General features: G+C 43.5%; 2 protein-coding genes across 3 annotated transcripts; both read right to left on the reverse strand.

The window, feature by feature from the left end:
• Positions 1–1,785: 1,785 nt before the first annotated feature.
• Positions 1,786–18,582, reverse strand: prrc2a (proline-rich coiled-coil 2A). The gene is given in 18 exon segments (XM_054605938.1): positions 1,786–4,907; positions 4,954–5,284; positions 5,287–7,703; positions 7,992–8,214; positions 8,464–8,812; positions 9,048–9,304; positions 9,438–9,990; positions 10,507–10,693; positions 10,825–10,927; positions 11,360–11,511; positions 11,643–11,731; positions 12,714–12,955; positions 13,290–13,433; positions 13,547–13,628; positions 13,772–13,868; positions 14,034–14,211; positions 15,351–15,502; positions 18,466–18,582. Coding segments are annotated over 17 exon segments (5,835 nt in total). The 5' UTR covers positions 15,466–15,502; positions 18,466–18,582; the 3' UTR covers positions 1,786–4,591.
• Positions 18,583–19,552: 970 nt separating this feature from the next.
• Positions 19,553–27,132, reverse strand: neu1 (neuraminidase 1). Of its 2 annotated transcripts, none has more exons than XM_054606156.1 (7): positions 26,896–27,132; positions 25,787–25,976; positions 24,490–24,752; positions 22,618–22,800; positions 21,671–21,890; positions 20,726–20,962; positions 19,553–20,610 (listed from the first exon to the last, which is right to left on the reverse strand). In XM_054606156.1, exons 1-6 carry the CDS (start codon positions 26,977–26,979, stop codon positions 20,742–20,744), a joined length of 1,161 nt encoding a protein of 386 aa, XP_054462131.1. In that variant the 5' UTR covers positions 26,980–27,132; the 3' UTR covers positions 19,553–20,610; positions 20,726–20,741. The 2 variants fall into 2 exon arrangements, with proteins under 2 accessions (XP_054462131.1, XP_054462132.1); XM_054606157.1 differs by having other exon boundaries at positions 20,718–20,962.
• Between the last annotated feature and the right edge of the window lie 56 nt (positions 27,133–27,188).

A 27,188-nucleotide genomic window follows, 5' to 3' on the forward strand; every position in this document is an offset into this window, starting at 1 on the left:
TATTTCTTACTTTATCTTACAGAGCTTCCACATTATTAAACATATACTTTTTCACTATTGTAAGACTGCTTAAATGCAAATGGTAAATGTGCATAAAAACTGTCCTTTTTATGGACAGCTTCCCGAGATTTTGTTTTTGGGAGACAAACTTTTTTTATTCAATGTACCACATTCATAGCTGCCAACCGTTTTCAAAAATGGTGGCTTTGTTTATAGAACTGAGGAGTGAAGTTTCCCCACCCTTCAACCACCCACTTATTCTAGTTACCTTCAGTAGCCTAATATGCAAATATCCGCCTAAAGCCCAAACTAGTACATCACAGTGAAAACAATTGTCAAATGTTGTTATTGCTGCATGTTTATCCAGTTGGAAACGCATGGCTTTTAAAGATACCGCTTCAGGGTTTGGTGTGTTCAAGTGCCTGTAGGAATATTCAACATCAGGCAAGTAACAGTCAGTTGTCAAAATGGAAACACTTGTAAGCTATTAAATTCAGAAACCATTAACAAACTCCAGATTTGCTTATTGGTTGTTTCACAGGTCAGATTTCCTGTCTACATACTTGGGAATACTTGCTGGTTGAGCTAAAAAAAGAGATTGAATTAAGAGGGACCGAGATTTGTGAGAAAAAAATTTGGTGAATCATTTTATCCTTTTTGACCTTTGTGTGAAGTTTTCATAATTAGCACACAAGTTATTGAGTTATCCCAAAAACATGTTTTGTGAGGTCACAGTGACCTTTGACCATCAAATTCTAATCATTTCAACATTGAGTACAAGTGGACGGTTTTTGCAAAATCTGAAGAAATTCCCTCCATGCGTTCCTGAGATATCACGTTGACAAGAATGGAGGTACAAATGATGTACATATAACCTGAAAACATAACAAACAATAACATAGTTTTATTCATTAACTTTCATTACTATTAATATCTCCACCAGGAGGATCATGCAATTGCTCGCGCATCTGTTAGTGAGTGTGCACCTCTGTGTCTGTCCACTGCCTAACTCACATTCTGCTGTAGCAAACGGTATAATATTCTGGGTCACCAGTTATGGCTGCATGCTCATGGACCTCTTGGGGTTGCGGTGACTCACACTTTCTCAAAAACCCCTCTTATTGGCTGTTTTGTACTTCCAGTGATTGCCTGCAGACCCTTCACCCATGCGCTACTCTGCGCCCACAGTGTGTTGGGCTAACAGCTAACTGAACTACCAGTACACACACCGCTGTGTACCTGTGCCTGAGGGCCAGTGGGGGAAACTGTTTTCTCACTATTATTTTGGACTGTGTTTGGCTAACTGCTTACACAACTACCAGTTCACACACAGCTGTACCTCGCAGTAACTCAGCCGCTGCTAAGCAGTCAGACAGCTTGGTGAGGTTAATCTTGTTTTTGGCAAGATTGTATAAAGTGTATGATAAGACAAGTTTAAGTTAATTGCTTGCCTAAATCGGCGATTGTTTTGAGTTTGAAAAGAGTGTGTTTTTAGTTACCTAAAAGCCTGTTAGTTGTGTAAATCACCGGTTTAGTTGGCTAACTTTTGCTGTTTTGTAGTGTGTTTGTGTAACAGCTGCATTCCTATGATGCCGGCTCAGTGGTATAGTTCACTGACACACCTATAAAGAATTAAACAACCCTATTAGTTACACCTATTTTCCTGCAATGACATGTCAAAACATGTGCAGTTAAAAAGGTATTTCATCTTGCTCAAGTTTTTTTTACACAATATTCTAAGAAGAATGAGACATGCCATTACATTTTCCATTAAATCAAAAGTAGTTTATTTAACTTTGCCTTCTCTGTATAACTTTATTATAATAAGACACTTCTCTGCTTGTACATTGCTCCCTTGAACTAAAAATGGCAACATTTGTTTGTGGGAATGTAAGTTGGGGTAGACAGAACTTAGATACATACCAATATACATACATGTGTGTATATTACGGTTCCATTAATAAAACCATAAATGGTAAAAAAAAAAAAAAAAAGAAAAAAACAGTTTGAACCACTCCAGGTACCTTGGTAATGCTGGAAACACAGTACAATCTTTGAGTATTTTTTTCCTGGAATACACTACTTTTGTTTTTTCTTTTAACATGGGTACATAAAATAATGCGCACATCAACATTAAGAGTTAAGGATGGATGAAGGACTCTTTGAGCCAGTGTTAAGTGTTCAGCTATCAATGTGTAATATCAGTAACAGGCAAGGCAAGCTGCACTGATGGGTTTGTGTTCATGCTAAGAAGTGAGAAAAATAAAATATGTCCAACTTCACTTGCCTGCAGAAGAATGTATGATTAAATTACACAAAGAAAAAACGGGTGGAGTTGTCCACTGCATGTTGTTAATTCGAATGATGAGCATATACACACAGCTGAATGTATACATGTGGATGTATTTAAGAAACAGTAGAATTGTCTTAATGATATTGGTTCAATCAAGTGTGGGCAAACAAGGCAGAAAAGTGCTTGCTTCATGTTAACCCCTCTGGTCCCCCACCCCCTTCCCGAGTTATTACACAAACACCAGAAAACGCACACATGCCACACACATACACGCACGCACATATACAAATCAAATGCCCTACTCACAACATCCCAGAGACGATCTTCAAACTGTTTTCAGTAAACAAACACAAACCCCAACTTACAGCAGTGAAAGAATTTATGCAGGTGTATAAATCGCTGTCTAGTTCAGCTTGGATGTCTCTGTGTGCCATTTTATGTCTTTCATGTATGATACAAACTATGTTTACAAGTGTGATCCTAACATCAATCCAATATCTTTTCAACACTCCAGGTCGGCATTATTCGTTGCGAGTGAAATCTGTGAAACCGTGTCAACTGTAAGAAGGTGACTCGCATGACACCCTGTCAGCATTGTCCTGAATTCTATTAGTTTGGGCTTCTGGTTGCAACACCATGTACTGAAACAGCCAATCCGAGAACACGCACGATGAAAAATACTTCCTCAGACAAGGAGCTCTTGGTAGTAGTCCTTTCTTGGTGTGAGGATTCTCCACAAGAGCACAGAGGGGTGGGGTATAATGGTACAATACTCGGGCTGGCTCTGTACTCTGGGCCCAGACAGAGTACCTGTCCTGTTGCATCACATGTAACTTGCACAACAAAAGAGAAAAAAAAAGAAATAACAGCACCCGTGGGTTTTTGTTATACTACAAGGAGTGCTTATTAGAACATATTCAAATACCTAGTAAAGCATAAACAATTTATATGAAAGTCAAACTTCTTTTCTTTATTCTATTATGACCTACATTTTCATTTAACATTTCTTTTCCTCTTACAAGATCGATAGGTATTTCATCCTCAGAGAGAAAAAAACCCAGTGTTCCCATAAAAATGGAAGTCACTGAGGAAATAATGGATGTTAAAATAAAGCCATTAAGCTAGCAATACAGTCGTCATAGGGTAAACTAAGCTCACAAATGACAGAATAAAACTTGGGGAAACTTTTGAGTTACGTAGAACTTCTGAAGGTGAGGACAATGCTACGCTGAGGCAGAAAAATACTATTTCCTAAAAAGGACCAACCAATAACTCAGGAAATGTCAGAGCTGTTCAACAATGAGAAGGGGAGGGGGCAGCAGAGACATTGGTATTAAAGAAAAATCAAAGTGTAGGTGAGCACTGAGCGGTAGTACTTCAATGTGTCCCATCGCTCACAGTAATGAGAGAAATAGTTTGTAGGAGACCAAAAAGTCAGTAAAAGGAGGAATTGGGGAATTTAGTAAAAAGGTATTTTTAATGACCTGCTTTTTAGAAGAAAAAAAAAAACACACCCTCCTAACATTTCATTGAGGCTGAAACTCAACTGGACACAAGGCCAAAAAAAGAAAAAAGAAAAAAGACACAAAGAGAAAACAAAACATGTTATGGTACATTGTTCTTGTTAAAAGATGAAGCTGCACTCTTTCCCTTTGTGAGGGAAGTAATGCAGAACTGCACTACTGAATACCACCCAAGGCCAAAGTGTGGTAGAAATATACACAGGTACATAAATATAAAAATTTGCCCAATCCAAACATTTTTGCCAATTTAAACGTTTTCATTTTGCAAACACATGACTGCATGTGTTCTGTGTGTAAATATGTCATATTTGTGCTTGTATATATGTGTGTGTGTGTGTGTGTGTGTGTGTGTGTGTGTGTGTGTGTGTGTGTGTGTGTGTGTGTGTGGAGCTTTGTTTGAATGTCCTCTGAAAAATCAAAGTGCACCTCCATTTGCAGAACCACATGCTTGTCATATCAAACTGGGGTGAGATTCTTGAGGGAGGGAGGGAGGGAGTGAGGGGGCACAACTGAATGGAGAGCAAGAAGGAACAAACGGAGAAATTTACAATAACGGACGGTAGATAGTAGATTGATGCAAAGGGAGAGACATGACCAGGGAATGGGTGGGGGGGCTAAAGTGAATTTGAATACCATCTCCATATACTGTACAATGCACTAATATGCTTAGGGATGCCAACAGATAAGCCATGAAGTAATTATCAAAAAGGGATTAGATGCGAGAGGGTGGTTTTAATGTGGGTGGGGTTCATCTGAAATGTTTTGAAAAATTTCATCACTTCCTATTTTTCGGAGAGGGCCAGTTGCCACGCCGGTCACCGCGGTTGCCACCTCCATTTCCAGGCCCGCCAGAGCCGCCACCAGGCGGCCCTCGAGGGCCTCTTCCTCCCCCTCCCCCTCCCCCTCCTCCAGGGTTGACCCTGCGGTTCTGTCGCTCCATGCCAGGACGCTGGCTTGAGAAGCTTCTCTTATTAGCTGAGGGCTCTTTTCCTGTCATGTCGCGGTCGACCACACCTCCGCCACCGCCTCCACCCCTTCCCAGGTGGTGGGGATGGTGAGAAGAATAGGACTTCCCTCCTCCTCCTCCTCCCCCCCCCCCCCTCCTCCTCCTCCTCCCCCCCCCTCCCTCCTCCTCCCTCCCTGTCTCTGAACTCTGTGAAGTCGCTGCTCTCGGAGGCGGTCTCCCACTCCTCGTTGGCCTGGTCTGAGTTCTGGTTGGTGAAGTCAGGGGACTTTGCTCCATGGCTGTGGTGGTGCTGGGGGTGGGTCTGCCCAGCGTTGCCCTGGTTGTAGTGGTGATGGTGGTGACTATTTGCATTGTTTAGATGCCCGCCCCCACTGTTATTGTTGGTTGTTAGTGTGGTGTTGTGGTTTGCATTTTGGGCATTGCCCGTCACAGGAGCAGGGATGGGGGCTCCGTTACTGTCCTGAACTGAATTCAGGGAAGGAGAGGAGGGTCTTCCTCCCCGATGACCCCCACTCCTCCGTTGATCCGTGCCGCATTCTCTCGCTCCTTCAGTCTCCGGAAGCGGGGGGGCTTATCCTGCTGATGCTGGGATCGCCCGTGGCGCCGACGTCTAGGTGGTCGCTCAAACCCACTGGGAGGAAACCCACGGTTAGTGGGAAGAGGGAGCGCATTTGGCCCTCCAGAGTTTGCCGTCGGGTTAGTTGAAGCTTGCTGGGTCACAACTCCTCCATTTTCAGTGGAAGATAAGGAGGCAGGTGCTGCAGCGGGCAAAGACGGCTGAGGGGGATTGGACCCCTGACTTTGAGTATGACTTGCATCAGCTATCTTGTCTTTCTTCTCTCCTCCATTTCCTCCCCTGCCAAAGTCTTTGGGTCCAGAGCTTTGTGGCGGGCCTTGCTGCTTCCGAGCTGAGGCTGATGGCTTTGAGGACCCGCTGTGAGATGCTGAGCTGGGTCCAACCCTGTGTCCCCCAGGTGGTCCTCCGACATTGCCACCACTTCTGTAGCTGTTTCCTCCTCCACTACCTCCACCTCTGCCCCTCCTAGAGGGTACACCCCTGGGAGTGAAGACCCGGGCCTGGGAACCTCTAGGAGGTGCAGATGACATGTTGCTGCTGCCAGTGGTGTTGGCATTATCAGAGCCATTCTTGGTGTTGGGTTTATGATGGTCTTCCTTGTCGGAGGGACCAAGGTCACTTGCACCACTCTCACTGCCAGTCTCTGAACCTCTCTCCCTCCTTCTCTTGGGGATTTCCTCATACTCTGAGCCCTCGCTGCGGGTTTCACTTCGGTTCCTGGCCCTGGCTGGGTTATGCTGGGACCGATCCTGACCATGCCTGCCACTGCCCCCCTCGCCCTTGGACTCATGGTGGTGGCCACCGCCAACGGATGGGCGGTAGTCTCTGCCACTCCTGCCACCCATTCTGCCTCGACCGCCACCAGTGGGGCCAGCAGCAGCCGTGTAAGTGCCACGGAAACCACGGCCACGCCCATAGAACTCTCCCCCTCGTCCGCGACTGGCTCTGCTGCCTTTGGCAGGGACTCCATGGTGGTGGGAGGGGCCCCCTCCTCTCTCAAAGGAGCGGTCCCTGTCCCTCCTTGAGGAGGACCCTGAAAATCCTGAAGAAGTGGTGTCTACATCTTTGGGCCCTCTCCCAGACCCGCCCCCACCTCCTCCTGTGGATCGTTCTTTTCCTGCATTCCTAGGTTTGGCTGTCTGGGCTGGTTCATCTTTAGATGGAGCTGATGTGTTCTGGGAGGCGGAGGAGGCTTCCTGCTTTATGGCGGTGGATTGGCCACCATCTTTCTCTTTCTCTTTCCCAAAGCTGGTTTTTTCTCCTCCATCAGCTTCCCCTCCATCTCTCTTAATCTCCTTAAGCAATGGCTTCTTAATGGGGCCAGCCCTCCTGTTGGCATTGCTGCCTCCTGTCTGGTGGGAGGGTTTGTGGTCGGATGGAGTGTTGGAGGAGTCCTCCCCTCCACGAGAGTTGTTCCCACCTCCTGCATTGGTCCTCCTACCATGAGAGGACCCCCCACCCGTATTGCTGCTTCCAGGCCGTGGGCCCCACTGGGTCTCGGTCTTGTGCTCCCGCCCCCCTCTTTGGTTTGATTTTGAATGAGGGTGCTGCTGCTGAGGCTGAGTATGACTGCCATGTTGAGAGGGAGTTGGGCTAGAAGTCATGGCGGAATGGGGAGCATATGCCGGGCACGTTTTCTCCTGTTTCGCATGGATGCTACTGCTTGCACTACCACTGTTGCTTCTTTCACCATGACTTTGCCCGACACCAGCTTCACTCTCTCTCTGGGATGGGTGATGATGCAGGGCAACTTTGACATTGCCATCTTCCCTGGCAGAGGAGGAGGAGGAGGAAGAGCAGGAGGATGAGAGTGAAGGTTGGTTGATTGGGGGAGAAGAGTCTGTCTTCTTAGCAGGGGCCTCAACAACTCTGTCTCGGCTGTTTTCTGGCTTGTGGGGGTGGAGAGAGAAGTGAGGCTGCTGAGGGTGGTGGCCGTGATGGTGGTGGAGATGAGAGTTGCTCTCAACAGGGGGATGATCGGCACGACCGTTACGATCGTAGTGAGGGTGTAGGGCTCCCCATATCTGTCCCTGCTGAGACCCCCGTGGGGGCCCTTCATCCTGGTGGGCGTAGACATGCGGCTGATTTCCCCTCTCAACCCTCTGCTGCTGCTGCTGCTGCTGCTGCTGCTGCTGCTGGTGGGGATGCATCCTTGCACCCTGGTCAGGGAAGTTGCTGTAGTTGCCCCGCCCACTCATGTAGTGATGAGGGTGGCCTCCTCCTGGGGCCCCAACTTGATTTCCAACTGGAGGTGGAGTCTGATTAGATGTCCCAGAGTTGGAGCCGGGCTGCTGGATGGTACCCAATCCACCCTCTCGCATGCGGTGTGGAGGAGTGTCGCTCCTAGGATTTAGAATGTAGAAAGAACACAAAATTAATCCATGAAATTAAAAGGGTCACCTCACCAAAATTACAAAACAACTTATGTTCCCTTATCATGTCAGTATTTGGAGCATATGCAGTATGTATATGTTGGACACAGTATTATATACACCTGTACAATCTAAAGTAATCAAATTAAACAGCCCTGAAACAAATACCAACTTTGGAAAACTATTAACATTGTTCTCAGTACATACAGTAGAACGTGTTAAACCTAAATCCCCCGCAAACTGACTTGTATATACATACCTGGGCCCTTTGGCTACATCTTCATCCTCCAAAGCCTGCTTCTGCCTGAGGGGTGATGTTAGCCCACGGCCCTCCCCTCCGCCAGGGAATACCTCCTGCCCCCAGGCCATCTTAGGATCCATAGGGGGGGTCCCACGGTGAGGGTGTCCTGGGTGCTGTTGCTGCCTGTCAAAGGGTTCTGAACCAGATCCCCCCGAATCAGACCGCTCACGCCCAATAAGCCCTGTAGTAGGGAAGAATAACTTTTAAAGAACATACCCACACAGATACTGACAACAAAACAAGACATATTGTTGACTTGAGTCAACAGTGTGACTATGCAGTGATCACTTCAGCCTGCGTACTACTACACTAACGTCTGAACTATGTTGTGTAGTATGGCAGTTTTATATAATCAAATTACTTGAACAGTTAAGTTTTGACTGATTGATTTTAGTATCTGATTGATTTTAGTAATGTCACATCCGCTCACCTGATGGGTGCATGCCTGCTGAATAGTATTCCATTGGCGGAGGCCGGCCCTGCATCATGCGGGGGTCCATGTAGGGCATCATCATCCAGCGAGGGTCGAAATTCATTGGCAGTGGTGGGGGTCGGACCATATTGCTGGGTTGATACATTGGTCCACCTTGCTTTGGTCCAGGACCCGGCTGGGGTGTTGAACCTGGTGAAGGACCCTGTGGAGGCTGGGGGGACAGCTGGCTTTGTGAAGCCTGGCTGTGCTGTTGCTGTTGCTGCTGCTGCTGCTGCTGCTGTTGTTGCTGTTGTTGTTGCTGTTGTTGCTGCTGCTGCCACTGCTGCTGCTGCTTCAGGAGCTGCTCCTAAAGACAAATAAATGTGAAACAGAAAACATAGCACCAGGATGTTTAAGAACAGATATATCAGACTTATTTATAAAGGCATGCAAGCATTGGTAGCAAAATAAGTAGCAGTGGTGGTTGTTTTTGTATCTGTATAAAACATACAAAGAGCTCAAGGAAAGGGATATATTTCAAACAGATCTAGAATGCAAAAAACATTCAAGCAATACCTGTACAGACAAGAAGAGATTATTACCTGCTGCTGCCTCTGAAATCGAGGTGGAAGAGACTTCTGGTACTTTGAGTAACCCTGGCCAGGAGGACCACCAGCTTGACGTCCTGCTCCTCCGCCAATGTTCTCAATCTTCACTGGGTCGACTCCTCTTTCACCTCCACTTCCTGCACGAATGTGCGGAGTGCCCATGATCTCTTCCTTATTTTCTCCTGGTAAAGGTACGTCCAGCGTCGGCTGCTGTGGCTGTGACACAGCTGGCTGTGGACACTGTTGGGCTTCTGAACCAAGAGAAGGTTGTAAGGTTCAATCAAGGCTCATTATCATTATTTGAAATGCCATATTATACACAACAGGTGTCCAGAAAGCCAAATCGCATGTTAGTGATCCAAGTTAGTGACCTGAGAAACTCACCTGCAGTGGAGTCATAGCTGCTGTTGCTGCTGGCTCGCTGTCGTTCACTGACTCCAGGACTGGACCCCGGCTGGACAACCAGCACTGGAGGCTCCTCAGGGTCCACACAGGGGGATGGGGGCTGGCTGATGTTGGGGGAGGAGGCAGAGGCTGAAATAGATGGACTAGGACTGCCTGCTGTGGCAGCTGTAGAGTTTCCATCCAGGCTGGGGCTTTTACAGCCGCTTCCACCAACTCCTATGTTGCTGCCCTGCTGCTGTTGCTGCTTTTCATCCAGCCTCTTTAGTTTCTCTGCACAGGCTGCGCGTCTCTCTTCCTCCATCCTACGTTCTTCCTCCTCGCGGCGGCGACGAGCACGCTCCACAGCGGCAGAGATCTCAGTGGAGGACTGCTTCCGGCGCTGGCGCCAGGTCTCATCCTCATCATTATCCTGGGGTCCAGGGACCAGTAGGCCCGGTTGGGCAGGAGGAGAAGGGCCTCCTGGTGCTGGCTGAAGTTGGCTGGGGACAGGTTTCACCGGGCCTTGAGGGGCACCCTGATTTTGGGGCCGGTCCTGAATAGTTAGAATATATGATTGCTTCATTATGCAGCTTTCAACTACTTAGGTGACAACATTGCAATCGTCATGAGAAAAATGTTCAACGAATGATTACACAAACCGAAAACAAACCTCAAGAGGCAACAGGCGATCTTAAAACTAAAGATGACTTATTCTGGGGCGGTGGATGAGATAATGATAGAAATTATTTGTCTATGAGGCGCTATCCAGATGGCTACCTGTCGGTAATAGGAGTAAGGCCCTTGTGGGGGGGAGGACTGCTCCCGGGGACCACCCAATCCAGGCCTGCGCCCCTGTATACAGGCAGACAGTTAGCCATGCTCCACCACAGTAATCTACACTGACAAAAACACGCACGGACATACACTAACACATCCCTGTCCACAAGTAAGTCTTTGCTCAACAGGATGTCCAAATTGTCCAGAGTTGTGAATTTGGACATTACATCTTTCACAGTTTGAGCATGGCCTGTTCAAGGCAACACCCTGTTTCTTCTGGTTTGCACGCTACCTGGTAGTTGGTTGGAGCTCCTTGGCCCCCCCAGCCGCTGCCTCCCTCCTCGGCCCATCCTGGCTTGCTGGAGGGTTGGGGGCCGCTGTCAGCATTAGTGGGAGGAGTGCGGCGGGAGTCTCCGCCGCTGTCCGAGGCTCGAGAGCGAGAGGTTACAGGAGGGGCATCCTGGGACCTCTGTGGCTCACTGAGGTCAAGATAAACTTTTGTCAAACTCATTATAGTAGCTTGTAGAATATAATCACATTTATGCAAGAAGAAAACCCTGTATCGTCATAATTTGAAGTGAACTCATGCTGAATGTACTTGGTCACATACCGCAAGTCATTCTTGCTCTCGGTTTTCTCCTCTTCCCCCTCTTCATCTCCTTCATCATCACTGAACTTCAACTTGGCGGAGTAATCAATCTCCTCATGAGCCCCTGTTGAGCAAAAAAAATTTCATCAGGACCATGTTTATACCAGACATCCATTCAGTGCATTTCTTGCACATTATTCATCATCCTTCACTTTGATGGACCTGATCTTCCAACCTATCCTCCTCCTGAGCTGATCGTAGCAACTGACTGCTTGAATCAGCAGGAAATATGATATGCAGAATCATCTGCAACGTTAAAATGCATCAATCTGACTCGCTACCACTGCCTTCACCTCATTAATCATTTAGCAGTATAAGCACTAAATCAACATAAAAAATACATTAATGTCAGGATTTAATGTAGCACAACAACCAAAAAAGAAAGCCTCTGCAGCTATAGCTAAACTCTGAATTGACTGCAAATGTTACACTCCTAAATACAAAATGAAATTTTTGTTCCATCTCCCATCTGATACATTAAACAAATTTGATTTACCTGCCCAGCCCTCATCTCCATCATGGTCCAGCTCATCTAACTCTTTCAGGTCATCCTGCTTTAGGATAGGTGGTCGCTTCACAACCTCTCCACCTGTATCACGTGGGCCGCCCTGAGACCTGCCATCAGGACCACCCTGCCCACGAGAGAACCTGAAAGAGGGGAGGAGGTTCTTAGCAACTGATATGTCGAAGATACAAAAACGTGCCAGATTGCCAGGGGAATAAACTAATATAAAGTAGCACAACACTAGCCTTACAATTGGTATTGGCAAGCAACATACCTTGGAGCAGGCCCTTCTCCGGGTGCCGGGTACCTGAAGGGCCCCTGAGGGCCATAGGGGGCCGGGAAGGGCAGGTATGGAGGATACATCTATATATATAAATAAAAAAAAAAAAAAAAAAAAAAAAAGGTTCAGATACAATTATCTTTTTATATAATCAGAATAGAGCTGTTTTAAAGAGGACATGAAACATGCATGTTTTTTTATTGATAGTGCCCAATTATATATTAGAAAAAACACCTAGCATAAAATCTGATTGTAAAAAGTTAAAACCACCGACAAATTAATTTTCATAAATTCTGCCTAGCCATCTAGCTAGCGAGCCACCATGTTGGAGTGACGTTTCGGCAGATAATACGGAACAAAATCGACAGTGAACAGTGTTCATCCTACAGTTAGGGAAACATGATCCCAGAAATAAAGAAAGACATATTTAAAAGAAGAAACCCTAAAGCTGGAGGAGGACCAGGGAAAAAGCTGAAATACACCACAAAAGATGGTGATGAGGATATACTGTGTGCAGTCGCCTCTGTTTTGAGGGATTAGCGGTGTACAGGAAAGTGGAGTATGTGGAGTCAACAGTGGTGCGACTACGGGGGCTCCCCCGGCCACACCGCCTGGTGCTGACGCTGACTGCATCCATTGTCTCTGTTGGACTCAGTTAAGCAAACCAACCTCGAATGGAACAGGTTACCATACTGCAACATGAAGGCGCTCTTGTCACAAAAGACTTAACAGAGCTTCTTTTTTTTTTTAAATGCTTACATCTGTCATGTTTGTTATATAGTTGTAGTTGAAATCCAATTAGTAACTAAGCTTAACTTGGCTGACTGCTCCATTAGTTGCTGTGGCACTCTACTGCCTTTGACGTATGCAGGAATCATATAAAAATAACAAATGTCATGAAAAGAAAGTGTTGCATTGGCCAATTCTGCACACCATCTGCAGACAAATGTCACATTATTTATATGAGCCCAGCAGATGCACTGCAGAAAAAAAACATTAAATATATTAAATAAAAAAACACTAGAACATTAACTGAAACTAAACAGGAAAACGAGGAAAACTTACGAAGGGTGGCATGATCCCTCGGTATTGGGGGAACCCAGGCCCCACAGGGGGCTGAGGCAGGGGCAAGGCGGGGCTGCCTGCTGGAGGGTTCCTAGGTGGCCCATGGGACTGAGAATTTGGAGGGGGGACCCCGGCTGCCCCATCCATCACAAGAGCCCCAGCAGTGCCACCCTCCACTGCCCCCTCCCCAGACAGGGTGGGCGCCAGGGCGCGGCTCCCACCGTCCCGCCAACTTGTAACGTCTGAGGGGAAAACGACAGAGCGGTCAGTATGCTTTAAAAGGCTTTTAAATGGAATACGGTCAGATATGAAAAACCATTACTTTAGAAAGACAACACATCCTTTCAAATAAGACGGAGTGCTATCTGGAGTTCTAAAAAAAAAGAAAAAGGAATGGTTGCCATTATTTTCAGTTAATTAAGTAGGAAACTTTTTTTTCCTTCTCATTCCCCAATTAAATTTGGTGTTGGCAAACCAACCATAAAAAAACAACAATACAAGAAGTTTTCCCACCACAACTGACTTCCTTAAATTACTAGTTGATCAATTATTGGAGTTTAAGTGGGCATCACTCACTCTGGGGGCGGAGGCTTGGTCCGGGCCCATACCACTGATCTGCAGTGCCCTGTTCTCTGCCAGCTTTGTCCTGGTCGCCAGCCGCCTGCAGGGTGGGAAATTCCTCGCGAGAGAATGGCGACGGTAGGTTTGATACCTTTCCACCTGTAGAAAGGAAACATATGGAGTCATGTTTTTAATTCAATAGAGGGCCATGTGTAGGGAAGAGCTTATTCCAGAATATTTCTCATAAGACATAAACATAAAGTAAGACTCACCATCCCCTTGTGTTCCATGTGTAACACTGGCCTGTGCCCAGGACCTTGCCCCTACGGCCTGGGTTGAAGCTGGGGCCAGAGCCTGAGGGGGGGGGACGCACAAACACACACACACAAAGAGACAAACACCATATGATACATGTCAACTATGGCTGCCATATATTATCTCCATTATCGACTGTCGATAGTGTGACTTTGCGCTCATTTCACTGGGGCGGTCCGTACCTCTGAAGCTGGCGGGGTTCTCGGGCGGGTCGGTGCAGGTGTCGGTAAAGCCACAGGCTGCTGCGATTCCGGCTGCGGTGCTGACAATGCATCGGTACTTATAGAAAGAAAGAAGTCACAAAGAGGAGATTTTAGACAAGATAGCCTCAGCAAAAGGAAAACTTTAAAGTGTTTTTTCCCCCTCTATCGATTGTATTGTACTTTAACTAGTAAAAGTTGAAAACTAGCGTGATTGATTTGTTGCTTAAGGGGGGTTGCTAACCTCTTTGGGTCTGCTTGTTCCTGTTTGCTTGCCCATCCTGTGCCGTCTTTGGGAACGAGCGAGACGTTGGGATCGTTGCCTTTGTTCTCTGCCTTCAGACTGGGCAGGTTGGCAGGGGGTGGCATACGCCGTGCGGAGGCAACTTTACCAAGAGACTGCAGGCCATGGCGGGGGGGAACTGATATGGGGAAGAGAAAGGAGGTCATTAGCACAGATGGACCACTGAAATGTGACACCAATTGAATCTTCTGGGTGTAAGGAGGTTCCTGATGACAGGGATGGCGTTTGCTTGATACACAATTAGGATGCTGAACAACCAACAAGGCTAGAGGCTTGGAAGTTCCAGTCTGGTGATTCTGATGAATATGGATTATAAAAAAGCCTGTAGATATAATTAAAAAAAAAAAGCCAACCCACTTCAATTAGAGTATATGGCAAAGTATTGGGAAATTGATGCTCACAGAAGCATAGAAAAGCCTTCAGATTGTGAAAAGGGAAGCTGTGCGGAATATCAATCCCTCATTTGTTTCCTGGAGGCTCACAGAAACCGCAGCAGTGCATGGCTTCACTATGTAGGAGGAGGAAGTATATAGTTTGGAAACGGGGACAGCTGCTTAGATCAAGTGGGGAGCTTCTGAATAAAACATCGACTGGGGACTCAGCACAGAAGTCAAACAGTGTCCACAAGTAAGGCTCTGTCTCAGGTCAGGCTCAGTGGCTCCACTGACATGTCAAGGCTCGAGAGCCAGTCAACTTTCAGACCATGCATGATTACTTCTTATATGTCTACAGATGAGAAACATTCTAACAGAGACCATTCTTTTTTTATAGACTCATTGAAACAGATACTAAGGCCTACAACTAAGGGTAGTAAATATCCTTGATCCCTGAATAATATTAACAGCATCAGCAAAACCAGGTTGGCAGGCAGTTGAGCGATGCAGCACATCATCCATTTCCTGTATTGGAAAACAGCACCAGAGCTATTAGGGAGACAGCGGGCTAATGCATCAAAGTTGCGGCACTTGGTGTCGGGAGACAACACAGCACAGCCAGGCACTTTTAATCAAACAGCCTACGGGTAAATCCAACTGTGCATAGCAGATCAGTTTCTTAAGCCCAGATCTGATTAATTACAAAACAAGTCGCACATCTAGTGACAAAACAAAACTAAAGTGGCAGAATGAAAACGGAGCATCACAGGCAAGCGGTATTGAAAATGAATACCCCGGGTAGACAGAAAGAAAGGCCGATCCAGTACAGTGGATGAATGTTGTAACAATGACAGCTGGGACATGACAGAACCTCGATACTCACCAACAGGCTTTTGTGTTTCAAGGCTCTTTCCTTTGTATGTATCAAACAGGTTGAGAGACGCATACTTGGTTTTGCCGTCCTTCCCCTTTGCAGTTTGCCCAGAGCGCTCTGACATTGCGCTGTCCGCTCATTGAGTATGGTGAGCCCTGAGACTGGGGAGGGGAGAGAGAGGGGGGAAAAGACAGAGAGCGAGAGATGTGACACCAGCTATACACAGAAAGTGAGAGTAAAAGTGCTGATTGTACAAGCAGGCTTTCAAAACAACGAGCGAAACAGAAACTATTTCACAAATCAAAATATCCTGAACGTATGTGATGTGCACCCGTCAGATTCAAATAAGTGATAGGACAGCTGGATATGTGTGGTATAATTAAGCAGTCATAGAATAACTTACAGTGGAACTGACAAAATGACATGTTTGTAGAAGAGTTATAATTTAAAAAAAAATGTTTTAAAGTTCACTAACCAGATATGTGCATTACACAATTGTTTTTTTCCCCACATTGATACTTTTTCTCGTGCACCAAGTAAATCACAGAAGCAGTCCACAAAACTACACAAATTTTCTGTTGATCATTGTGCACCTCAATTATGTAATTTTACAAGTTAAAAGGATGAAAAAAATAATAGAAAAAAACCCTTTAATGCCTCCATACTTAAAACAGACAATCTGTGCCATTCAACATTTACCAACTAAGTAAAGACATTTTGGCTGTAAATTCAAAGGATTTTTAGAAGTTCAACAACTTAAACAATATGTGGATTCTAAACCAATATAACTAAGTTAAATGGCTGGAGAATGATAAAAGATGATGAGAGAATGCCTGTACAATAATAAACAAATAAACTTATCAAAACAGAATAGTTATGTTAAGCACAAGCAATGACTACATAAAGGCCATTTTCATATTTGGCTGTTATACATTCAGCACCATTTATTTTGCTCCACCCATGTTGCTTTCACTGTTTACCTACTGCTGTACGGTCCTGACAGCCCAATTCTTACTGATACATATTGAAAAACGTCCTCGGCTTATAATGTCAGATACACTGACATTTGTGCTGCTTTCCAATTAATAAATTCTGGTGTGCCGAAGCGTTTTATGAGGTGGAAAACTGGAATAGTACTGGAAGTACTTAGGCATCCTTTGCAAAGACAAATTTCAGCTAGGAGAGGTTCAGCATTATACCAGCATAAATACTTTTAATGTGAACAGACCTAGTGCAGTGCATGACTACACACCTCATCACAGGAAACTCTGTACAAAAGAGAGCAAAAAACTGAGCCCCGGTCTCTATGGCAACACATTATAAATGATATTCTTCTATGCCTTTCCTTGGCTCCATGGCAACTGCCAGGCCTTTAACTTGAACTAATTTTACTGCACATCAATAAAACACAGGGAGATGACATCTGTCCAATTTGAAGGGATTTGGCTGTATCCAGCAGGTTAACCAGCTGCCCCCACTCTACCCAACTCCCATTAGGAACAATTACTGAGAACAGATGATTCTCCTCAGATTATTATGCAACAAATCACATTAGTAATTAGTAACTTGCTTTGAATGAAGTGGTGAAATTATGCGAGTCAATCCATATGGACCATATTTTAGAGCTGAATACTAAGCCAAACTAAATGGATAGCTGAAACAAGACTCACACCAGCAATGTGATGAACAGCGGTGTGACTATGTGTAGACCAACCAGCAGATTCAAAGCATCCCGATGTAAATAAATCATAAAAGACTTGAACGTAAAGCCAAGTGCATTTCACTGCATTGATAATCCTCATTTTGACAAAACGCACGAGGTCTGCAATACGCATATCACTGAGGAAAAGAGGTGCAGGAAAACATGAATGACTACCCAGCAGCAGCACTGCATCGTGCCCCAACAGCCAGATGAGATTAGAAAATTAGGTCGTGGGATGGCTGGTCAACTGTACGTTGTGTAGGGATTAACGGGGGCCAGCGGCTACACCAAAGCCACAACTGCACAACACAACTCCAACACACCAACACACACACACACACACACACACACACACACACACACACACCACAAAGGGGCCTTGAAAAGCCAAAGCTAACCATAAACACACGCATATTTGGGCAAAATGTGCCGGTAGCTTTGACTGTAGCGGTTGCAATGAGATTAAATATGTATAACGTGACGAAGCTACAGATATGTGTGTGGCAGTGCTAGCGTTGGGAGGCTAACACGGGGCCTGGTGCTCGCGTCGGGAGGGGGACTGCGTTGATGTTTCATAATGATGTGTCCTCTCAGCGGAGCGGCGTCAGGAGCTCCTCGGCTCCGCGAGGCCCTGCGTGTACACACACACTCACACACACACACACACACACACACACACACACACACACACACACACAAACCAACCCAACGCTTGTGTGGCGGTCGCTGCTTCTGTTTAACTCGCAGGAGGCAACGGGCAACTCAGGGGGAAACAGGTTTTAATAGGAGAACAAAACAAAATGGCGGCGGCGACGGGCCCGGTGCGGTGAACGTGATTTAAGACCGGCTGTGGAGCATCCCTGAGCTCCGACCGGGTCAGCCTACCACCATAGCGCTAGCATTAAAACACACCGGGAATATGGGCGAATAAAGGGTGGATTGTGCTTAAAAACACCCATTGTAAACAGCCGTGAGCGTTCACCATCGTCCACTGTTAGCTCCGTGCTAACGCTCATCCGCTCACGTTAGCTACGCACAGCGGGTCACTGTGGCAAACACACGCTGACATGCAACGATGTGTCGCCAACGAGCTAACTGAGCGGCCAGCATTGCTCGAAAATGACCACATGCAAGTGAATGCACCCACATGTATCACACTCACTCATCTGAAAAGTCAAACGCGCTGGCTAACCAGCTAGCACGTCCAGGCTAGCGGGCTAGACAACCAGCTAGCATTAGCTAGCTAGCAACAACAACCGAGACGCGGTGCCTTTCCAAAAAGATAACCCTGCCCTTCCACATACACATCCCCCCGGGTAACGTTAGGCTAACCCTGTGTCAAACGATTGTGGTGATTTCTGCTCGATATCATGTAGCTAATCGGCGTTTGCGTGAAAGCAGCCACGTTTCCCGGCCACTGACCTGGTCTTGTCCCGACTTGTCTCGAGGTTGTATCGCAGAGTGAGGTTAGCTAAGCTATCGCGTAGCTTTCTAGCGAGCGACCCCGCTAGCTAAGCAGCGCTGTGCGCCTGCATGCAGTCAAACACACGTACGGTCTCTGCAGGAGAGCGCGCACACTTAATCGCGAGTAGCACTGTGTAGGTGAACAAGGGCTTCGGCTTACTTGCACTCCTTTTCCTTTTTTTCCAAAAATAAATGAAAAGGGAGAAAGAAAACCGTCACACTGGACTCGTGCGTCCTCTGAAGAGCCGTCAACGGCTACTGGGCTTCAGAGAGATGGAGCCGTTTGGGACCTCCAACATCAGCGCGACTGCTAGAAACATTTAAATGACTGCTATTTAACAAAAAACACCTTTGGAATAAAGTAAATATAACAGTTGTCATACCCTTATGGGCTGGGTATTGATTTATTAAGTGTAGACTTTTTGCACTTAAAATTGTTATATATCCTCTATATTTGGACTGTCATAATACACTATGAGCTATTGGGATTATAGACTTTACATTAACTTTACATCATAGCACAGAAAAACTTACTCAAGGGCTGCAGAGAAATGCATGTCCAACAAAGATAGGGCATTGTTGTCAAACAAAGAGGGTATCTCAGGTCACACATATATATATAGTACAATATCTGGGAATTTGTTGATGTGATGATGTTGAAAACAATTAAGCAAACGGTGAAATCGTAAATCCTCTCTTATTTACGTTCCTATATGTTATTTTAATGACTATAAATATCCTAACAACTTTTGGAAATCAGCACCCTGATTTTAGTTCTTTAGTTTTAAAGTAATTTCATTAAAAGTTATGTCAGAAAGACATGCAGGGGAAGTCACTGGTAAAGGGAAATTAATATAATGTCAGTGCAGATTTGTCAACTGTAATCTTCACGTTTTGTTTTTTTTCTTCAACACTGGTTAAAATAAAGCCCATTTCTTCTGCTGTGTTGTAATCACTGACAATGACTTTTTTTTAAAAGGTCTTGTAATTTCTGGTCGTTTTTCCTTTTGCTTAATCATGAATGACATTGCAAATCAGCTTGGCTGTGCCCAAAACATGTTAGAAGTAATTTATTAATTCTACAGATAGTACAGATCAGATCATTTCCTGCATGAAAAAAATGTACCGTAACCCTGTGTACAATGCTGGTGATACATGGCAATCCTGGAATAAAATAGGTTATCCAAATCTGAGTAGAGTGGAGTTCAAACTGTTTGAAACATTTTAGAATACATTCTGCACAAATGCAAGAGAGGCTACATTATGTATTTACCTCTTCATTCTCAAATTCAGTCACACATCTAATTCATCATTTTACTTAAAGTAATCATACTCCAATATAAAATTGCATTCAATTGTAGTTTTATAACAATAGGCTATTCACAATATTTTACACAATTTCTGGTTTTATAAACGCAGAACCAAGTTTGGTCAGCATATATCCAAGGCACACTCACAGCTTAATAAGGGCAATACATATAATAAAAAGCAAATACCCATTTAAGATTTGAAAGTAGGCTGCTTCAGTATTAATCAATATTATCTGAGTAAAAAGGAATCACTTCACATCAGTGTCGGCATACAGTGAATCTGTTTATGAGGTGACTTATTGCTAGTTGCCAGATGTGCTTGAATCTATATTGCATTAACACCATCTTGAAACCGTTGAAAGATATGGCTCTTCTTCATGGTGGAAGACTGGGATCTAATACTTCAATGTTGTATTATCGTACTGTAAAACTGAGATTTTGACGTTAGCTTCAAAACAGCTTGATTTAAGTCCCTTGCTTGGTCATATTATCTTCTGTGTAGGAACAGAGAATTCACCAAATATTGTGACAGCGCAAAGGTTTTTAGCAAAACCCAGACTTGGTAACATATCCGAAAACAGAAAAATAGACATGATAAATTGAGACGAAGATAGATTAAGATAAAGATAAAATAACAAGAAAATGTATTTTGAGATCACCACAGCCCAAACACAATTTTCACACTCTGAATATCATAAAGTAAGTTTAAAATCTCTTTTGTTTTCTTCCTGAGAAAGTCATGGGAGTAAACAACAGCGTCCTGTTTCCCTTTAGCTCCAGAATGTATTGGAATCTAAGAGACAAACACAAGGTGAAAAAATAAAAACAGGAGTCAGACTATCAGTATACAAATAAGTTTTCATGCATTGTATCTGCTGATGTTAATGAACTGATGCTCACTTATTTACCTCCCTCCCACATGCTCTACCGACCACCATACAGGTGGATCTTGGCGAACGACACAGTCTCATCATAGTCTTTGTGGCCCTTCTCGTAGATGACAAAGATGTACTTTCGGTCCTCCGGCGAGCCGCTGTCCAGTGATGTGATGCAGGAGTAGCCGCTGGGACCCGCCCATAACTGCGTAGCTTTATTCACCCAAGAGTCACCCTCATTCAGCGACCAGCGTAAGGTCAGGTTAATTCCTGAGAGGAATGAGGCAATTTTTTAAATTTTTGATACTGATCTTTTTTTAACAAGGACCTGAAGTAAACTAAGAAAAACTAGAATAAGTTCTTTATGGTTGTAAGCCTCTGTCAACCAGTGAGGTTGCAGTTAACATTCATTTCTGTCCAAAATGTCATCACTTCATAATTTTATCCTATAAGACATTGATGTGAAATTGTCACAGTAAGTATATGGATTCTTGAGTTATGGCCAAGACATCATAGTGACCTTTGACCACCAAAGTAGAATCAGTTCATCCTGGAGTCAAGGTGGACGTTACAGTTACATTTGATGAAGTTCTAGAGATATCGTGTTCGTGAGAATGGTACAGGCAGACAAACAACCTGAAAACATAATTCCTCCAGCCATTTCCATCGTCAGTGAGAAGGAATATTAATAAAATTCACTTCAACCAGCTGTGACATTAAAATGCTGTATTAATATGTCTGTAATTCTATTGCAATAATAGTATATATATATATATGATAGTAATACATTCTAAAAGTGGTCCTTCCATCCAACAAATACTTTTACTTCTGATAAATTATTTCATCTTGCTATTATTCATTTTTAACTTTTGAATGAGGTACTTTTATTTTATAACAGCATTTTTACTTCCACCACTGAGCCCCAGTGACAAAGGTTAGGCAAGAAGAAGAAGAAGAGAGACTGTTAGTGGCTCTTACTCTGTTGCTCATTAGAGGGGTTGGTGAAGTAGAGCACTTTGTCTTTCAGCAGAGCTCCGGCTGCTACGGCAGAATCCACCAGCTCATAGTCAAAATAAAGATTATCTAAAGGCAGGGTCAATCCGCCGTCACGGCTGCGTACCACCATGCGACACCGACAGTGGTAGTGGTTCTGGTTCCGCACGTTGATGACGATGCTGCCGTCCATCAGCTCCACCGGCTGCAGGGGAGCAGAGAGGCTTAATCTTGACCATGAAGAAATGCTCTGATATTGAAACATCGACTGGTATTTGATTAATTATGACAACTTTCTATCATTGCAGGTGTTTTAAAACATACTTTTCCCAGCTATGTTTCTTTTGACCACTAGGGGGCAGAATAACTCTGCAACAAGCTGACACATGAACGGCCCTATTAAAAGTTGTTATGGCTCACATGTCACACATCCAGCAGAAACAATGCAACATTAGCACTCATCAGGAGTCATATTTATATGAAATTTAAGTGTGATCCTCTCTATCTTATTTTAGCTTTGTCTGTTTTTTTTGCCTCCAACTCTACTTTGCCTCTTAACTGCTTGAAATTTGACCTTCTCCAACAACTAGATGCTTTGTCTGCTGTTTAGTTCTGGACAGGCAGCGTTCAGTCAGTTGATCATATGATTATATAATTTTTTTTATATTTATAAAATATCTCCCCAAAAAACTGGGTTGATAGGAGCCTATAGACTGAACCATAGAGTGTATTTGCAGGGCATAAAACCGAAACAGAGAACCAGAACGGGCTAAAAAGGTTGTTAGAGCTGCAAAGTTGGGTGATAATTCCTGGTGGGGGTCATATTACATAAATACATTTGATTCATTGTTAAGACAAATCATATATATGGCTGGAGCTTTAAAGAAGTAACATTTTTACATTTTTGCTTCCACAAGCAGCAGCAAACGTACCTGGCACTCGTCAGGGCTGAAGTCCAGTGCCCTCTTTTTCTCGTTGTAAGGGATGCTTTTCAGCGCAGCGCCGTTGTACCAGTTTTGTCCGTGGTCATCACTCAGGATGCAAAAAACTCCGTTTCCTGCCAATGTCCCATGACCACACACCACCAACCTCCCCTTAGCCGGGTTGTAGCGTTTCTGTAGTGCAAAGAAACAAACAATGTGGACTCAGCACACAATAAACAAAAGGTGCAGACTTGATTCTTAAACACAACTCTTTACTGATTTTCAGGGGAGAAATTCAGGGAAATTACAAGGTAAGAGTGACACACTATCAGCAAGATATAGTATATGGAAACAGCGTACTCTAGAATAATATACAATGATTAAATAATGACACTTACTTTTGTCTGTATCAATATAGAAATGACATATTGTGTATGATGAAATAAAACAGAATAACATGAACATAATGCAGTATGGGATCTACAAATAAAAACCAAAGGTTGCTTTACATGGTCAAAATTTAAGTAGAAAAAAGAAATCCCAAATAGATTTACTGAACATGAAAATTTGCTGTAGAAAGAGATAATACATCATTCCTGATGTGTTATGCTACAAAGACATTGATATCTTATGGAACAAACAATAATAATTATCCACACTGCTGACCTAATCTATTAAAATGCTCAACTCAGACTATGGAGAGCGATAAGCATGTATTTTCACAATTACAACAACAACAAAAAACTCCAATTATGTAATGATTCTGTTGATGCATTTTAAATGTACTGCTGTCAGTTTTTAATGCATTCAACGTGCCAAAAATAAAAAGGCTCCCCGTCCAATGTATTCTATTTATATGATAAAGAGGTGATCTGATTGAACAAAAATAACATTTTACAGGTTTAAAACAAACACAATTTGAGCTTATTATTATCTAAATAAACTGATGTATAATTTAACTGTTAATGACCCCACACATTCTTTTGGCATTATGCACTGTTTTCTTATAAACAGTACATCAATACCAATACATCTGTGATGAGTCAATTTCAGAGTCAATAACACAGACTCTACCATATTAGTCTGACTCTAATAAATGGACAAAAACTCCACATGAAAGTCTCAATTTAAACGCCACTCACTGGAAAAGGAAAGATGTTTCATATTAGGTTTCATTCTAACTACAGCAGTATTTGTCAGTCCTCTACTCTCCTTCTAGAACAGTCTCCATAATGTTTCTGTTGATTGGTTTCAACTTGTGACTGCTGTTCCTCTTTGTGGATAGTTTGTCTGGACAGAATGTGCCTACAATATACTGTAGGTGCAGACTATTTGGTCTCGTGGCCTCCAAAAAATGCTAAATCAGTTGTTTTTTTATAGCTGGTAAATGCTGTCAATAAAAGCAGAATGACACACCTTAGTTTGTAGCAGAGTTTCTAACCGTGAAGAAGTAACATCAGACTTTAAGTTCATTACAATATTAAATGTATTATCCAATGAAATAATGAAGTGAAAACTATCTTACTCATTTTTTCATTCAGTACAACAAATAAAACAATTCAAATTAAATTAATGGATCAGTCAAATTCAAAGAGGTAATTATGTCCAATGCTTCCAATAGCATAATTACTTAGTTGTGACAAAGGTGTATGAACTGATCTTAATATCCCTGTAGGGAGCAGATAAGGTTTTTGTATATCTTCAACACCACAGAGATTTCTGCCTTTAAAATCTCTCCACCTACCCTGTCCATAGCTTACAATCACAATATGTGACATGAATGCAGCACAAAGGTAATTTAGCTTAAATCTTATCCCACTTTACAACTAGGAATCAGCTCAGCAGCTGCTCCTCACATCATACTGTATGGTTCTATCTCACCTGGATGCCGAATCCCGGCCCAGGAGCAAAGCTCTTCACCCCGAGCTGGACCGACAGGTTTCTGGGGGGGCTCCAGCTGAGGCCGTCGTCCCGGCTCTCCACCATCATGGTGCTGGACGGTTGGCAGTAAGAGAGTCTGAAGCAGACACTGTAGACCAGAATCACCGAGCCCATTTCCTCATCCACCACCACGGCGCCCAGGTTCAGGCCATCACGTGTCTGTCCATCATCGACTATGAAGGAGGTCGGGGACCAGGTGGCTCCTGGTGGGACAAGAGGAGGAACAGGAGAGGGTTCAGACACAAATCAAGACTACTTTTACACCAAATTGTATATGTTGGCTCAATCTTCTTGAGGAAAAATACATTCCTTAAAGTTTTTTGGTTATTCAACTTTCCACTTAAAAACCCAAAAAATCAGTTTCTTTAAAGTTCATCCTCAAATTCCAATTTAGTCTATTTCTATTCCTGCTCTCCTGCACACTTTGCTGTAAGGTTGTGCTTAAGCCATTTATTTTACAGCGATCAACGCATATATATATTCAGAGAGACAAAGTTTGTATCCTTAAGCAGTTGTATTACTTTTTGTGTCAAAAAATGCAGATTCAAATGTGTACACATGGTAAATTTATACTCTCAACTTTAAGCTTATTTTGAGTAATCAGATCTGTTAATAATAATAATTGGTACTTCCCGAAATGTGTCCGTAAGACAGAGAACTAACAACTGGTATCACATTTGTGCACAATGTCATATTCTTCTTTACTCAACATTTTCTGATTTGGTTTTGACAATTTTAGACTGCATTTTATCTAGATAAAGATCTTGTGCGACTGTTTTTTAACACAGTTAACATTTAAGTACTTCTCCTGTTAAAATAAATGAATGCAAACTAATTGGTTGATTTTTTTTGTTTATAATCCTCAAAGTAAAGTTTTTGAATAAAATAATTGTTTTTATATCAGCACTGAGAGTAACGTAGCACATCGGCCAAAGTTTTGAAAATCGGGTATCAAATGATAACCAGCTCTAATTTAGATAACGCAGACTTGTTGTAGTCTCTGCTACTTCTTCTTCCTCTGCAGTCTTTAAGGAAGTTTATCATTTCCTGTATTTTAGCTCATGTACGTCTTATCACAATGTCCACTTTCTTGTTTTGCTCAGTGAGCAGAACTCTATTCACTGATGAAGGCCACACGATGTGGCTGAAAGCTTTAGAAAAAAGCAGGACTTATTTTGGTGTGTGTGTGTGGATAATCGGACTGTTTCTGATGGCATGAATGTCGTGGTCGCCCTGCCTTTGTCCGTGGACCGCCGCATTGCGAGGAACTTTGCTCCATAGTCCATTGCCGTCGACTTCCTTCCCTCTGAGAAGGCCAGCAGGCTTCCTTTTGGGGTGAAGGTGAGCAGGGGGATCCTGTAGGTGTTCACCTCCCCCTGGACTCCGCTCACCCACAACAGCTGCTCTTCATACAGCAGAGGGTCAATCTGGAGTGCAAAGAAAGATGAGACAAGAAAATGAAGAGAGATAGAGGCTGACTAAGGTAAAATGGAAGGAGTTAAAATATCTGTGAGCAACACCAGTCAGGTGACACAATCAGGTGATGATCACACTTTCAACTCAGGAAGCATTTATGTTATTCATTTATTTAAAAGCACAAGGCTGCAAGAGCTCCTCCCACCGCTTACTGTTGACAGTAGGCTTCAATTTTGTGGTACTGTATTTGAGAATTTTCATTTTAACCTACTTTATACTTCTGCTCGACTACACTTAAATATTGTATTCCACTAGATCTATTTGACAGCTACAGGTATTAGTTAAGTGTCAGATCAATGTTTTACAAACAAACCATGATAAGTATATAAAATGTAATGCTTTCATCTCTGTGCCTTTTACATAATTACATTTTCTAATGACTACCAGTGCTACATGCACAAGTGTAAAATACATGAAAATGAGAAAAGGAGTGAATTCTATGGGAAATAGAACTGCTCAAAAAACATTTGATATAAATAAATAAAATATCCTGCTGCCTTATGGACCTAACTACCCAAAGACACACCAAAGTACTGTATATATATATATATATATATATATATATATATATATATATATATATATATATATATATATATCTCTACTGATAGTAGCCTGCTGTCTTTTACTTCAAATGTAGTATTTCATAGTTAATTATTTGAATAATTTTTCCTCCACGAACTATAATAAAATGAATGCATGCATAGGCTGGACACAATCACAGTGTTATGTGACCTCAAAAAGTCAGTTTGATCACTGAAATCAAGCTGAATCAACACTTTTGGTAGCTTCTACTACTCGTGTACCAACAACAGGGTAACTGCATTGTGTTGTTACGTATTTCTATGATACTTTGCTTACTGAACCTACCTGATCAGGGCTGAAGGTACGAACACAGGGAGACAACAGGGAGAGTAGTAACGACAGTGCAGCGAGCCGGCTTCCTGACTCCATGATAGATTCAATTCCTGAAAAGTTCTTCTTTATTCCGGCAGAGAAATACCATCAAAATATTACACAAGTACAGGTGATGAGTTTAGAAATAAATCCACAGAAAAACAATAAACTGACAGAGAGGTACAGGCGGAAATGCTGCCCTCAGCTCAAGATACCACAGCGTCTAGAGCTAGTCACATGACTGCCCCCCTTCTTATTTACCGCCA

The sequence above is a fragment of the Anoplopoma fimbria genome, chromosome 10 (genome assembly GCF_027596085.1).
Source record: "Anoplopoma fimbria isolate UVic2021 breed Golden Eagle Sablefish chromosome 10, Afim_UVic_2022, whole genome shotgun sequence".
Taxonomy (NCBI): Eukaryota; Metazoa; Chordata; class Actinopteri; order Perciformes; family Anoplopomatidae; genus Anoplopoma; species Anoplopoma fimbria.

Coding starts and splice junctions, on each gene's coding strand:
- neu1 (XM_054606156.1), bottom strand. CDS start 26,979: ATGGAGTCAGGAAGCCGGCTCGCTGCACTGTCGTTACTACTCTCCCTG. Junction 25,977..26,895: donor GTACCTTCAGCCCTGATCAG/GTAGGTTCAGTA, acceptor TTTGCACTCCAG/ATTGACCCTCTGCTGTATGA. Junction 22,801..24,489: donor GGCCGGGATTCGGCATCCAG/GTGAGATAGAAC, acceptor TTTGCACTACAG/AAACGCTACAACCCGGCTAA.